The 14,343-nt window shown below is 42.7% G+C and overlaps 1 protein-coding gene across 7 annotated transcripts in view; it reads left to right on the forward strand.

Moving 5' to 3' along the window:
- LOC106783107 (solute carrier family 23 member 1-like) overlaps positions 1–14,343 on the forward strand; it is a 50,936-nt gene that overhangs the window by 13,062 nt on the left and 23,531 nt on the right. For all 7 annotated transcript variants that reach the window (XR_011438001.1, XM_023639736.2, XM_023639740.2 and 4 more), the window contains one exon: positions 9,963–10,122. Coding sequence is in view for 6 of the 7 variants with exons in the window: in XM_023639736.2 (XP_023495504.2) it covers positions 9,963–10,122 (160 nt within the window). In the remaining variant the exon portion in view is untranslated. The remainder of the gene's footprint in view (positions 1–9,962; positions 10,123–14,343) is intronic.

Consider the following 14,343-nt stretch of genomic DNA (forward strand, 5'->3'; position numbering starts at 1 on the left):
CCTTAGCCAGATCTTAAAAGTGCCCATGGCCTTTCAAATGGCATCTGACGCAAGGGTTAGAGTTAGGGAGGTGGTGGTGGAAGGAGACGGTAGTTACAGACAATTGTGGCTGAAACCTTTTACTTTTACAAATTTTATGAAGGTGTATGGCTAGTGAACACATTGCAGGGCCCCTCCCTGGACTTTAGAAGGAGCCATGCAAGTGAGGGGCCCGTCACTCTGAATCTGCTTTGATCTAATCTGTGCCAGGCCTGTGCTCAGCCCTGGAGTTGCAGAGGAACATGGAAAATCTTCCCTACAGTGTGCTTCTGCCTGGCCTGTCTTAAGAGAAAATAACTGGACAGGAAAAATTAATACCCATTTATTCCTTATCAATTATCTGAATCAAGCCCCACAGGTGTAGGCTGATACGGGGTTGGCCCATTGTTTCCAGGACAGGCTGACTGCAGGCAGCATCCAGAGGAGAATATTCCTTCCTACTGTGGTCTTTTGCTAAATCAAGTCAAGGGCACTTTCCACAGTGCTTCCTTTGCAAGTCATGTCCAGGAGCTATGCCAGTGCTGAAGTTCTCCCATTCTCCGCTAAGGAGTGCCTACATCTTTGGCAGGTTATTTCCTTTCTCCCTCTATCTTCTCCATCACCATCTCTGTGAGCCAAGATTTCCTCCAAATTCCTCATAAAGAACAGAAAGAGGTACAGGATTTGATCTAGTCTGTCTCTCAGGCCCCTAAGATCCAAGACCCCTCCATCCTTCCCAGTCTTGGCCCCTGGAATGTCAGATGCTGCTGTAGCAATAGACAGGCCTTGCAGCAACCTGCCTGGATTCCCAGGAGTCCCCCAGCCCTGCCCCAGGCCCATGGAGATTTACAAATACAAAGCTCTTCTGAGATGGTGTTAATTATAATTATACTGGAGGCCAGAATTCCAGTCCTGGCTTCTGTGATGTGGGAACTTGGACAAGTCATCAACCCTGTCTAAGGCTCAATTTTCTCATCTGTAAGATGAAGGAGTTGAACTATAATATCTAAAAGTCCCTTACATCTCTAATATTGTGGACACCTATAATGGTGACAGAGACGAAGAGGAAGTGCCATATTTCAAGTGGATAGTCAGTAGTAAAAGTGCCTGTGGGCTTAACTTTCTGCTAACTTCTGAGAAAAACAATAGTTAATCAGGAGTTTACATTCAAAGAATTTGCACCCTAATTAAACATGCAAAGAAAGAGGGAAATAAATCATGCTAATGTCATTAGACTGAGGTGGGGTCAGGAACACATTTGATTTTGGTTCTGCCCATGAAAATGAGCTTCCCTCTCAGATGCTCATAAGTAACTGTCTAAGATGTTATAGATGGTAAAACCTAACTGACAGCTTATGAATCAGGCCAAGTCGATTTGATTGCAGATTATCCGCTAACCAGTATTTTACAGTGTACTTTTCTAGATTAGAAACAAAGTGCTGATGTTGCAATAAGATTTCAGAAGGTCTTAGTACTTAAAATTGTGTTAAATAATCAAAAAGGAATGGTAAAGGCCTTCACTGCTGCTTCTGATATGAGTGCTCACGAGTGCCGTGCCCAGTGTGGGGCAGGCAACAGCAATCCTTAGCAGCATGGACAGCTGCTCCCTGCTATGACTTTAGGGCCTTCCTCGCTCAGGTGCTCACTTCTGAAGTTCCTGGAAGGGCATACTTCACCATTCATTTCAAAATAAGAGGTTAAGTTTGAAAGGCAATCACCAGAGGAAATCTAATATTCACTATATGTAATTCTGGATCTTAGCTCCATCTCTGGAATTATTTGTGACTTTACCAGCTAATTTCTTTCTCTGGAGTGGTTCCAGGTGATATGACTGCTTTTCGATTTTCCTGGGAATATCTCAAGTGTGGAGCAAGCACTCCCGCCACAAAGTGTTTCCTTGCATTCAGTTTTGCCTGAGTCAGCCCTGCCCTTGGTCCTTTTCATCCACCTACTTCCCCATAGGCCGAGCCCCGCCCTGCCCTAGCTCTGCACCTGTCCCTGGTTATGCAAAAAGGCCACGCCCATCACAGGAGGTCTGCAGCCACCTTGCTCCTGCCCTGTTGACAGCTAGGTCACCAGATGTGCCCTTGGAGCTCTGGCTGGAGCAGCAACAGTGGTGGCCGTTGGGGTGGAAGAGTGACCTGGCCCTCAGACACATCAGAGGAGGGAGAGGCGTTGATGTGTCCCAAAGAGGGGGCTGGTGCTTCTGCTTCCTGTGGGTTTGAGGTGGGCGGTTATCCACAGGGAAGGTGTGCGATAGGCTTTCCTGCAATTTAGCAGGTCCTTATCTGCTTGGTATAGGGAGCCCAGTAAAACGTGAACAAAGTGCTTTTTGTCCAAGAGTGAAGTAGTTGGGGCTCTTGGGGTGTCCAGGATTTCTCACAACTCAGTGACCCATTTAAATACAACAAGAATTCATCAGTCCCCTCCTACATTCCTGAGGCTCTGCTCCCCATTCTGAACTGTTTCAAAGAAAAGCCCCTGCAATGTTCTCTTTTGCCCACTCATTGGATTGGCTCCAAGAAGGGGACATCAGAATGATGTCACAGGTGGGATTGGATTCCAGCAACTCAAGCTCCAGATGCCTCTGTTCCCAACTGTGGACCTCTTCCCCATTTACCCACTGGCCCCTCAAACTCCACATGGCCCCACCCCAAACCTCCTTGGGGTTCCTGGTTCCTGTTCCTCCTCATCCAGGTTCCTAGATGCACAGGACATACTGCCCTGCCCAGTGGAGACTTAGTGCTCCCTCTCCTTTCTACTCCTGACAATATTTGCATTTATTTTCTCTTGGAGTCCTCATGTTTCTGTGAAGAGGAACTGTTTTTTAGTCTTTCCAAAGTCTTGAGACTTAAATTAGCTAATGCACATAAAGTGCTTAGCTCAGTACAGAAAATCTATTTTTCACACCAAGAAAAGGATTGTACCATACAGACAATTTTTCACCCTGTCTTAAAAAAAATTTTAATTGTGGGGGTCAGTCCCACGGCCTAATGGTTAAGTTCAACGTGTTCCACTTCGGCAGCCTGGGTTCAGTTCTCGGGCATGGACGTACACCACTCTGAGGCAGTGACCCATATAGAAAACAGAGGAAGACTGGCACAGATGTTAGCTCAGAGCGAATCTTCCTCAAGAAAAAATAAATTTAATTGTGGTGAAAAACACTCCTCCCCCCCATTTTATAAACATATACAATGCATTATAAATATCTTCCCATTTCAATAAACAAATTTCTGCAGTAGCACTTTTTAAAAAATGATAACAGTATTCCATATTCTAGAATATATAAATACATTCTAGCTTATTTAACCATTTATTATTAAAGCCCATGTAAGTTGTTTCGAATTTTTCACTATTGTAATCATGACCAATGTAATTAATAATTACGAGAGGTATAAATTTTATGTGTACCAATAATCATTTACCTAGTTAAAGACAGAAAGAGACTGGAAGAAATGTTAAAGGTTATTTCTGGGTGATATACATTATATATGAAAGGTACATATTGTATGTGTGCTGATAAAGTTTATCTAGTTAAAGATTAAAAAAGGATTGGAATAAAATGTTAATTACTTCTGGGTTGTAGAATTAGGGTAAGAAATTTATTCTTTCGATTTTTCTTTACTTACCATTTGTTTTTATTCAAAGTTCATGTGTTACTTTATAACTGGGAAAAATAAAAACAAATTAAAATTTTTTTTAGAAGAGTATCAGAGTGTGTTTCGTGAGCCACACTTTTGAATCTGTGCCTGAGAGCAAAGGTCCAGAAGGCTGCCCATTACTTTCTTGAAAGGGGGCGGGGAGCTATGGAGCAAGACCCCCGCCATTAGACAACTTCTGACAACCTGCAACCTTTGTCACCCCACCTGCTTTTATCTTTTTTTCCCTGATCTGTTTCCCTGTGATGATCAGCATTAAAGCCCATAAAAACAAGAAATAGCAGGCGTGCATGTCTTTGGTGCAGAACAGAAGGAAGGGCTGGAGCAATGGCTCCCAGTCCACTAGTTCAAGGGGGAGGGGGCAGGTGTCAAAGGCACATTCAGGGCAGTGGGTAGCGACGGGTTTAAAGAAGACAGATGAACAGGCTTCCCCTCGCCACCAGAGATCTCTCCGTTTTCTTCCAGGCAGAGGCAAGCACTCTCATCCCTCCAAGCTGATTATTTAGGCATTTTCCTCCAAGTCTCTAACTAACACGCCTGTTTTAGGCATTACTGGTTGATGTGCCAACATGGATGAGTATAATTTCTTTTTCTCTCACAGCCCCTCCCTCCCACCACATACAAGCACACTTCCCATCCTATTCTCCCACACTCCCAGCACAGATCAATATTCAGTGCTTACATTATAATGACTATGGTGCTATTCAGAACTGAATCACAAAGTTCCTTTCCTGCTCAACTTTATGTTTACTCTGGAGCTAAAATCTTACTTGTTTTTAATATGCTTAATTTTCTAAGTACTTATTTCTAATTCAATTCTAGACTCTCTGACTGTTGTCTAAATCTCTTCTTAATAATTTTGTTCACATCGCACAGTCAATCAGTTTCATCTTCTTGGTGAACTTCTCCTGCAGCCCTCCGACTTGCTGCAGTCTGGATCGGTGGCTGCCTATGCCTGGTGCTCAGCTGTCATCCTCAGATGCCTCTTCACCCTCATGCTGGGAATTCCCTTCCTGTCAGTTCTCAAGTCTGGATTTCTTGTTCCCATATCTTCCTCTTTCTTTGGTGGACCACAATTCTCTAGCAGGTTCCAGAGAGAGAGTCCATGGGAGGCAAATTTTGTAAGACTTTGTGTAAGTGAAAATGTGTTGATTCTTCTCTCACACTTGATTGATAGCTTGGCTGAGTATAGAATTTTAGGTTGGAAATAATGTTCTTTCAGAATTTTGAATGCATTGTTCCATTGTCTTCTAGCTTCCAATGTGATTTTAGGAAGTCCTAAGCCTTATGTTGCCTTCCTCTTTTTGCTGTAGGATTTTGTACAGGCCCAAGTTGTGCTGGGTTTTCTGTCTATTAAACATTTAACTGGGAGAGGTGTTTCTAGTCACAGTGTCTAACATACAACATCAACTATGAGCATCCTGTTGCTAAATCCAGTAGACTTCCTCTTCGTAATTTTCCATCCACTGACCCCCACCCTGCTCCTTGGTGATAAACTTCCACATTTCTTGTTGTGTTGGAAGTTGAGCCTGATCTCTCTCCCACCACAAAATCTCATTGTAGAGCCCCTTCCCTTGAATAAAGTCTGCCTCAACGTCTTTAACAAGTGTCATGAATAATATTTTCTTTAACAGGAGTACATGAGAACTCAGAGAGAAGAGTTGAGGCTTAATTTCCTAATACTTCCAAAAGATTAGAAGTTCCTATTTTATGGGCCAAAATGGGACTACAAAGAGAAGAGAAAAATGTCACAGCTAATCTTTAGCATAAAAGTTTCAAGTAGATTGTTCTTAATGCAAATTCTGTTTTCAGTTGTCCTTATAACAAACACACTATTGCAATTTGTCCCCATGACTCACTTTCTGATCAGGGTTCCCCACTTCCCAGCTGAACCCTGACACTGGCTTTCCCTTGGCATCAGTTTCCTCATACACAGACAGTGCAGTGACATCCTATCCACTCTGAAGTACTCTTGAGATGTCAAAATGAAAGTGTTGTGTAGTTTTTAAATACTGTATAAACTTAGATGTTAATAAGCCCCAGGGACACATTTCTGTGGCTTTGCCGATGTAAAAACCAATCCTATCAGAATTTTAGGATACATTCCTGAGGCTGCAGATTTTGACATTTTACCTCTTTTTAGAAAACTTACAAGTCACTGTTGTAAAGGAAAATGGTTGGGAGTTTTCTCTTGTTTGTACGTAAGCAGACAGATGAGATGGTGAAGGGTGGAGAGAGGAGGAGGATGGACAGAGAGAGTCTGCCCATGTTTCTATGGGATGTTGTCAGGGTGGCAGTGGAGATTTGCACCCAGACTCAATCCATCTGAGCCCAGACTGGCTTTCTCTGTAATGGCTCATGAGGCCGGCTGTGTGTGAGATGGGGTAGGGAGAGGGAGAACGAATAGGTGGAAAATGAAATTGGAAGGTCTGAGTATAGAGTGCAAGTCAGGTCCTTACTGTATCATATCTGTAAGTCCCTGTAAACCCTACTTGGAACAAGATGAAGTGTAAATCAATAGCTAAAGTTAATACATATTATGTCGGGACTTGTGGAACATTATTAGAGCACTTCCTTCAAATAAAATCTAACAAAAACAAACAAAAAAAGAGACAGAGACAGTGAGAGAGAGACAAAGAGAGGATCTGAAATCAATTCAACAACTAGAATGATAAACTTCAAAATAATTAGTAGATCCAATAAAAGCAACTCTACCCCAATTGACACATGTTGTGACACCATGTGAAGAGAGCTGTGAATCAGATATTGACCCTTAAATGTTAACGTGAGCCCCTCAAGTTGACAAATACGGTCTACTTTAAGAACTAGAACAGAAGAAATAACACAGAGGAGTAAAGTGAAAGCTGTGAAGCGCTGTGCAGGTAAGGCCGTGCTACCTGAGGGGCTGAGTGGATGCCACAGAGCAAGGGGTCATTGATGCAGAGATGCAGCCTTGGACCAGCCCAAGCACCTGGAGTCCAACAACACAAAAGAAAATAAGGATCATCGAAGACAAATCTTAGAGAACCAACCTGCAAGAAATGGGAATGCCGAAACAACGGTAAAACACAGGCTCACACAATAACATCTGCTATTTAGAAGAAATGTTGAGAAAATGTCCTGATCTGCACTACCTACTCACAAAGTACCCACACATTTCAGAGGGAATAATAATCACAATTACTGCTACTTAGTGAGCTCTGCTGTGCCCCAGGCATTGGGCTAAACATTTACAAATATTTTTTTCTTCACAGCTACTCCTTGGGGAGAGTACTGTTATCTTTATTTTATCAAAGAGGACACAGGCTTTCAGGAGTTGGGCAACATGCCTGGGTCACACACTGATAAAGTAGAGCCAGATTCAAACTCTCCTTTGGTCCACACCATGTTCTTAATCAGTGTCACAGGGCAGTGATGATGAGTGAGGGGACCCAAGCACTCACCCTGGTTAACTCTGTGAACTTGGGCCCCAGATTCCCCATCTATAAAATGACAAGGCCAGGTTGGATACATTTCACAGGTTCTTCTAGTTCTAAGATGCTGAGTTTTTTAATCAAACATCTGTGGTTTACAAGAGAGATATTTAAGTCAGAAGGCATATGTATAATAACAGTGAATTATACTTATGGGCAAATTTTTAAAAGAAGAAGTTGCCATCATGGTAGCAGATAAAATTAATATGAAATTTAAAAGAGCAGTGAGATACACATTAAGGTCATCATAAAAGGTAAGAGATATGCTGAACAATGAAAGTGTAGTAACAATACTGAGTGTATATATACCAAACAGGCACCAGGAAAGTGTACAATGGAAAACCTAGCAGAAACGCAATTAGTACACAGAGATCTGTCTATCTATCTATCTATCAATCAATTATCTCTCTGTATATCTATCTATCTATCCATCTATCTACATATCAAAGGGTACCGATAAGAAGTTATGGGAAAGAAATGGGAATGCTAACAAAATGAGGTGAGGAGAGAGAGAAGAATGAACGGAAAATGGAGTTAGAAAGTCTGAGTATTGAAGAATGAGGGAAGAATTTATTGATATACTGTGTGAACCTAAAGGTTGGACGCGATAATACACTTAAGCAAATAAATGGAGAAAAATTCGTCTTGAACATAAAAGGTATTTAGCAATTACAAAAAGGCAGAAAGCCCATATCATATTATCCCAACTACATGCAATAATCTTGAAAGAAAATAACATGAACAGAGTTAGAAAAGTGCTCAGCTACTTGAAAATTTTGAAATACTCCCTTAAATAATTTCTGAGTTAGGGGTGAATTCCTGCATAGAATAACAGAAAACACTTTTTAAAATGAAAATGAAGTTCACTATCATAAATAAAGAATTACTATAAATACATTTTGACAGTGTCCAACTTCTATGTAATGGATAGACAGCTTATAGTAAGGAAAACAGACATGAAGTCACATGAATGAGTGCACATCTCTTATGACTTAATGAAATGCAAATTAACATTTGTTAGGGTTTCATTACATGCCTATTAAACTAAAAAAAAAATAAATGATAAAACCCAGTGTTGGCAGGTTGTTTTGTGGCACCAGGCTCAGTTCTGGAGGGATGGAAAAGAAAAATACTGAATCCCAGCCCTCATGGAACCCAGTAATACCGAAATGGCTGAGGCAGTGGAGGCACACTAATGTGGTGGGGTGTGTGTAAGCCTCCCTGAAAGTGCTTGCTAAGGTGTTCAAAGCAATCCCTGAGAGTCAGTTCCTATACATGATTGGTTAGCATGAGGGTTAACAGAAATGTATAACTAGAACAGCAGTGGGAGCTGTGTCTCCCTCACCCTCGTATCCCCAATACCTGGCACCCGGTGCCTGCCACATAGCACGTCCTCAAAGAACATTTGTTGAATGAATGAAATGTGCATAGAGAATTACAGCAAAAAATTAAAACACAAGTTCTCTATTATGTACTCTCTGGTTATACCTTTATATAAAGATATCTATGTTCATTTTAAAAGTCAAAAGGAAGTTTGCAGTGATCCAAGTATAGCGTGTTTTCCTTCTCTGCTGTGATACAATACTTAGATTCATAATTTTTAAATTAAAAAAGTTGTTCACACATACTCATACCACCACTTGTGTGTTCCTGCCCTGTGTGTGCAATGTATTACCTTCTATTTTGGAGCATTATGGGTCTAGATTTATGCATCTAGATCAGTTGTTCTCAACCCTGGCTGCAAATTGGAATCACCCAGAGCTTTATGCACTCACTCTGCCGGGGCGCGCTCCTAGACAAGCCCGTTAACTTGTCTGAGGGTGATGCCCAGGCATTGCTGATTCCAATGTTCAGCCAGGATTCAAGGGCCACTTAGGTAGCAAAATTCTTTCATACACTTTATATTTTATTACATAAAATGTGTTCAGTCATTCTCCAGAATAATCCTTTAAGCTTCATGTAATCCTGAGTTCAAAAATACCCAACTAGTATTATTAAGAAAAAGTACCTGACCAGGGTGGGCCATACTGACAAATGCAATCAAGAAGCTGGAGCCCTTCCCTTCTAGCCTCACTCCTCCAAATTTTAGCATCCAGGGAGGGCAGGTTTGATAGCTTCTGACCCTCTCCTAAGGGAGGGTTGTTGAAGGTTGAGTTGTCAGGCTGTGTTCACCTTGAAGGGAGGACAAGTCTGGGAGGCACTTCTAGAAGTTCTCACAGAGGCCAGAGTGAGATACCAACCAGGAGTGAGAAGGGTCTGGATGGGGGCCACATCTGATAACTGACCTCAGTCCTCTTCTGTCCATGTGATCAAAATGAGCCTGAAGGTGGAGGTCTGTGTCTGCTGTTCAGTTTTGAAGACATAGAGGAGTCTGTCAACCCAGACTCTAGGCTGTGCATCTCTTGTCAGTGGAGGAACTCCACATGTGTGACCTTTGCTTCGATCCTGGGTCCAGGGAAGATTCTCTGGGACTGGGGTAAGCAATGGCACCCACTACCTGTGTTCGCTGAACTCTGTGCTGTCTCCAAATATTTTCCCAGCACCTGACACTCTCCTCTGGGCTCGCCTCTCAAGGACTGGGGTTAGGTCTGCTTTCCTTTCCCCTCCCCACCTCTCCTACCTGTCCAAAGTGTAGCAGAGTTCATGAGTCTGACTGGGAGCTTGGCACAAGTTCCTTATAAACCAAGAACAACAGGGCTCATGTGTTGCCTGGCGACTGAGGGAGGACTTGGGATTAAAAGGCTCCCAGTGGGGCCAGTGACAGACTAGTACTAAAATCTTATGGGTAACTGCATCCTTTCCCCTCCGCCAGGCTGCCCATTCTCCAGGGAGGGACATTTGCTTTTGTGGCGCCCTCCCTGGCCATGCTGTCCCTTCCTGCCTGGAAATGCCCTGAGTGGACACTCAATGCCAGCCAGGTGAACACCAGCTCTCCTGAATTCACCGAGGAATGGCAGAAGAGGATCCGAGAGGTAACGTGGGTGGGAGGAATGGAGGGGTACTCAACAGAGGCTCCTGATTTGACTCTTTTGTTCAACATTCATTGTTCAGCTCACTGCTGGGCCAGGTTCCAGGATTTAAGAATACTGCTGTAGGTAAGACAGACAAGGACCATGCCCTCAAGGAGCTAACATTCTAGTGTATGTATGTGGTGGGGCGGAGTGGGAGGGAGAGACAAATACTCCAATAAGTAAATAGAAAAGGAAAATTTCATGGAGTTATAAGTGTAATGAAGAAAATAAACAGAATGGTGAGCAAGAGAGGGATTGGGGTGGAATGGATAGAGAGTGAAAATAGGTTTACTTGGAAACAGTCACATATTTCATATTTAGTCCATGACTCATCTTAATCTTATAGCAGTTTCAAAAAACAGATCAGGTTCAAGCAACAGATCATGTCCTAATAGTCTAGTATCATGGTAGGCATAAATTGGCTATTTTCACATTGTTTCTCCTTGTCCATCTGGTACAGCCCAGTGTACTCCAGGTCCAGTTTTATTAGATATGATTCAGTTTGGTGGAATCAACTCTGGTGCTAGTATCCCTCATCCCAGACTGAAGATGTATCTGGCAATATTGCTAAGAAATTACTTTCTTATTTCCAAATGATTTTAGATATAAAGGGCAAAGAGACATCATTTGAAACAATAATTTGGTGACTCAGTTCTTTCTGACACCATCTTTCTTTTTGCCCACTGGGAGCCCTTCTTAGCCCATTCCCTTGCTCCTGTTGAAGGAGGACATTTTGAGTCATTCTGATATCGAACCTGAAGTGAATTCTCTCAGTCGTAGCACAGCAAGCCAATCTCTGACACAGGGAGTAGTGGAAGAAAGTAGGAATTTTATTATTGCACAGCACTGAGCAAGGAGAGAGGGCAGTTAACGTTAAAAATCCCAAACTTCCTGAAAAGCTAAAAGTAAGGGTTTTTATTTGGGGTTTTAGGTAGGGGAGGGGAAGCATATGGCCTTGCTTATTAGAGCTTTCCCACCAGCCTGTGTTTGGCCTTGAGACTACTTGCAGAGAAGAGGGAGCCCAAGACCTTGTTGGTCAGCAGCTTTCCCACCAAGCCTATAGTTCCTTTGCAGGGAGGAGATAACAAATCCAAGTGCTTGTCCTTGGCTCTGTCTGTCTCCATGGGGGATAGTGGATTCTGGAGCCTGGAAGCGAGGGAGTAAGCAGGGGATGTGTGTTTTGGTTTTAACCCCATATATGCTGGGTTTAATGTAGGGAAACTGATATCAGGACCAGGATCAATTCTCTTCTATCCTTTAAATAGTGGATAGCAAAAGCAACACTGTTCAGCCCTCCTCTGTGTCCTTCCCCAAGCACTTTCCCCAAGGTACTTTCAAATGATTTAATAAGTATATTGTCAGTGGATCCTCTCCATTGGTTACGAGGTGTCCTGAAAACAATAGACTTTCCAATCCAGCTCATGAATACCATCAGAATTCAACAATTCAGATTAAAATGATTTCTATTATTTCTATCTTAGGGAACATGACCAAACCTCTAGTCCTGGGAAAATAAGGCTTCTTTACTCCCTCATTCTTCAATCTGTCCTTTAGGACCTGCTCCACTGATGACTCACTTTTGTGCCTCACATGTTTAGCTTCATCTCATGCTATCCTAGCCTAGAAAGCCAGCCCTTCATGCTTTTGTCCTGCACATTTTGTTGCCTCAAGCACATTCTAATTTTGAAAAATTTCACTGCTTTTGCGAAGTGATATGAAACATGAAAAGATCACTTGATATGGTATTTCTTGGTCCACTCCTGTCCTGTTCAGGCTGCGAAAAGTGATCCTTAAGCTGTTAGATAGAAAGTTGATATTCATGTTGGTCAATCTGGGTCACCAGCCTTTTTATAGTAGTCTGGGCCAGGGCTTCACTTGCAGAATAGGCGAAGTTCAGATCAGAAACACTTCCAACAGAAGTTTAAAAAAATAGTAAAACCTATCATGCTCTGTGAAATGTCCAGTATAGGCAGCCTGCCAGCTCTGCTATGGGCCATATATCCTCATATTCTCCCACCAAAGGCATATGTGCCACTGCTGTTGGCAATGTGGATCATCCTGGGCCACACAAGCGACTTCAGATGGAGATGAGGATTATGTTGTTTGTGAGTCCATGTGCCTATGGCTGTGGTCCAAGGTGTCATCTCCTGGGCCTAGTGACTACATTCAAAATCAGACTTCCCTCTTCTTTTTAAGACTGAGGGGCATCAACATGAACTTCCAGTAGTAGAGATTTGAATATAAAGTCCTTTCCCACAAAAGGTGAAATTTCAATAGAGGTTTCTATGATCCACTTGCCAGACCAAACTGCCAGACCACTGGGCACAACCCACAAATCTATATAATTACAAAAGGATAATTGGAGGTATTTATGTGTGGCGTCAGTCACATCACACATAACTCGGACCACTGGCTGGATTTAGACGTGCCTTACTTCTTCCACCAAGGTCCTTCTGTTGAAATGCGATACTCTTCCAGTCTCAGTCTGTCTCAGCTAGGTGAGCAGCACCTTTAGCAAGATTCCAACCAGTGATTTTTGAACTCAAAGACTCACACATGGCATCCAAGTCTGTGTTGCTAGAGTTAGATTATCTTGTGAGTTGGTGTCCACCCCAGGGGAGAGGGGACTATTACTTGTTTATGGATCTTATGAACCCCTCCGGCGTAACTGCTTTGTCTTTTCCTGAATATAATTATTTCCCTTCAATCAGCAAATTTTGCTGATCAGCCCATTCCTTATTTGAATGTCTTTCTGACATCACTCAAAATGAGATTGGGATCTCTGACCTCAGAGTTATTTGGTGCCATTCAGAGGTGGTCTAATTCTCAACAGCACCCAGTAGCAGACTAGTTAGCAATGGTCTTTCAGAGGGAGAGTGGTTGGTGGTTGCTCCAGGCCGCATCCGCACCAAAAGTCCCACGGCAGAGCTGAAGCATCTGGCTTCTATCCCAGACAGTCCTAATTCATTGTGGACTCCACCACCAACACTTCCGATTCCTCAGGGAGCACTGACTTGTAAGGACACAGTAGAAAGTCTGAGCCAGAACTTGTGACTCTCAGCCAGCACCTTCTGCTGTTCTTCCCTCTCCAAAACAGCCCTTTACCCGTGCCTGTGCTCTCATATGCAGTCCAAAAGGGCACCCAGATGTGGGTGAACTTCAATAATCTCGTCAAGTCCTTGTGCTTCCTTTTATCTTAGGGTGGACCTGGAGTTAACAGGGCTTTTTAATCTTTAAAGAACTTTTCCATGTAATTCCAGACCAAGATATACTTAAGAATTTCATTTATCCGGCTGGTGGGCCCTGGATTTCTCCCAGGTTGATGGGTTAATCTCACAATGTTGTAGGTTGCACCACATTTTCCAAATTAGGATTTTTTTTCAGTGCAGCCTAGTTTTATTATTTCATCATAGATTGAATCACAGAACACATGCGGTTTGTGGAAGCGTTTTTTTTGTTGTTGTTTTTTCTGTCCTCCAGGGGGCTTATATTTGGCTTTAGTAAATCCAGATTAAAACCAAGGAAAGAATGAGAAGCAGGGTTGCCTTACCCTGTGCTGCTAGATGCCAGGGGCAGGATTTCCCTTTCACTCAGCCTTCCTGAGAACTATAATTCCTTAGGCAAGAATCTCTTACCATCATACTATCCAGGAAGACAGACCTGACAAGGGAATCCTCCTCTTCCCCCACCTGAGCACTTACTTCTGCTGCTCAAATCCTCCCTGTGTTCTGATGAGGTGTCTGCCTCCACCACTGCAAGGGCATAAACTGTCAACACACTCAGAAGCGGTTACCCTGTGTTTTGAGGACACTGGGCAAGAGTTATGGGAAAGAATTCCCCTGGGGCTTGAACAGTATTAGTCATGAGAGAGGATATTTAGGGATATAGGTTGTGCTGCGCCTGCATTGAACACAGCATCCCAAGGATTAGAGACACTATATTTTCTTTAATACATTTACTAATTATTTTTGTGTCTGTGATACATGGAGTCCTCTAAAGCAGAAGTCAGCAAACGATGGCATTTGGGCCACATCAGCCTGTGGTCTGTTTTTTTTACTTCCCACAAACTAAGAATGGTTTTTACATTTTAAATGGTTGTTTAAAATAAGAATATGTGATAGCAACCACATGTGGCCCACAAAACCTGAAATATTTACTCTCTGGCCTTTCAGAGAAAAAGTT

Source organism: Equus caballus, chromosome 4 (genome assembly GCF_041296265.1).
Source record: "Equus caballus isolate H_3958 breed thoroughbred chromosome 4, TB-T2T, whole genome shotgun sequence".
In the NCBI taxonomy this organism is placed as follows: Eukaryota; Metazoa; Chordata; class Mammalia; order Perissodactyla; family Equidae; genus Equus; species Equus caballus.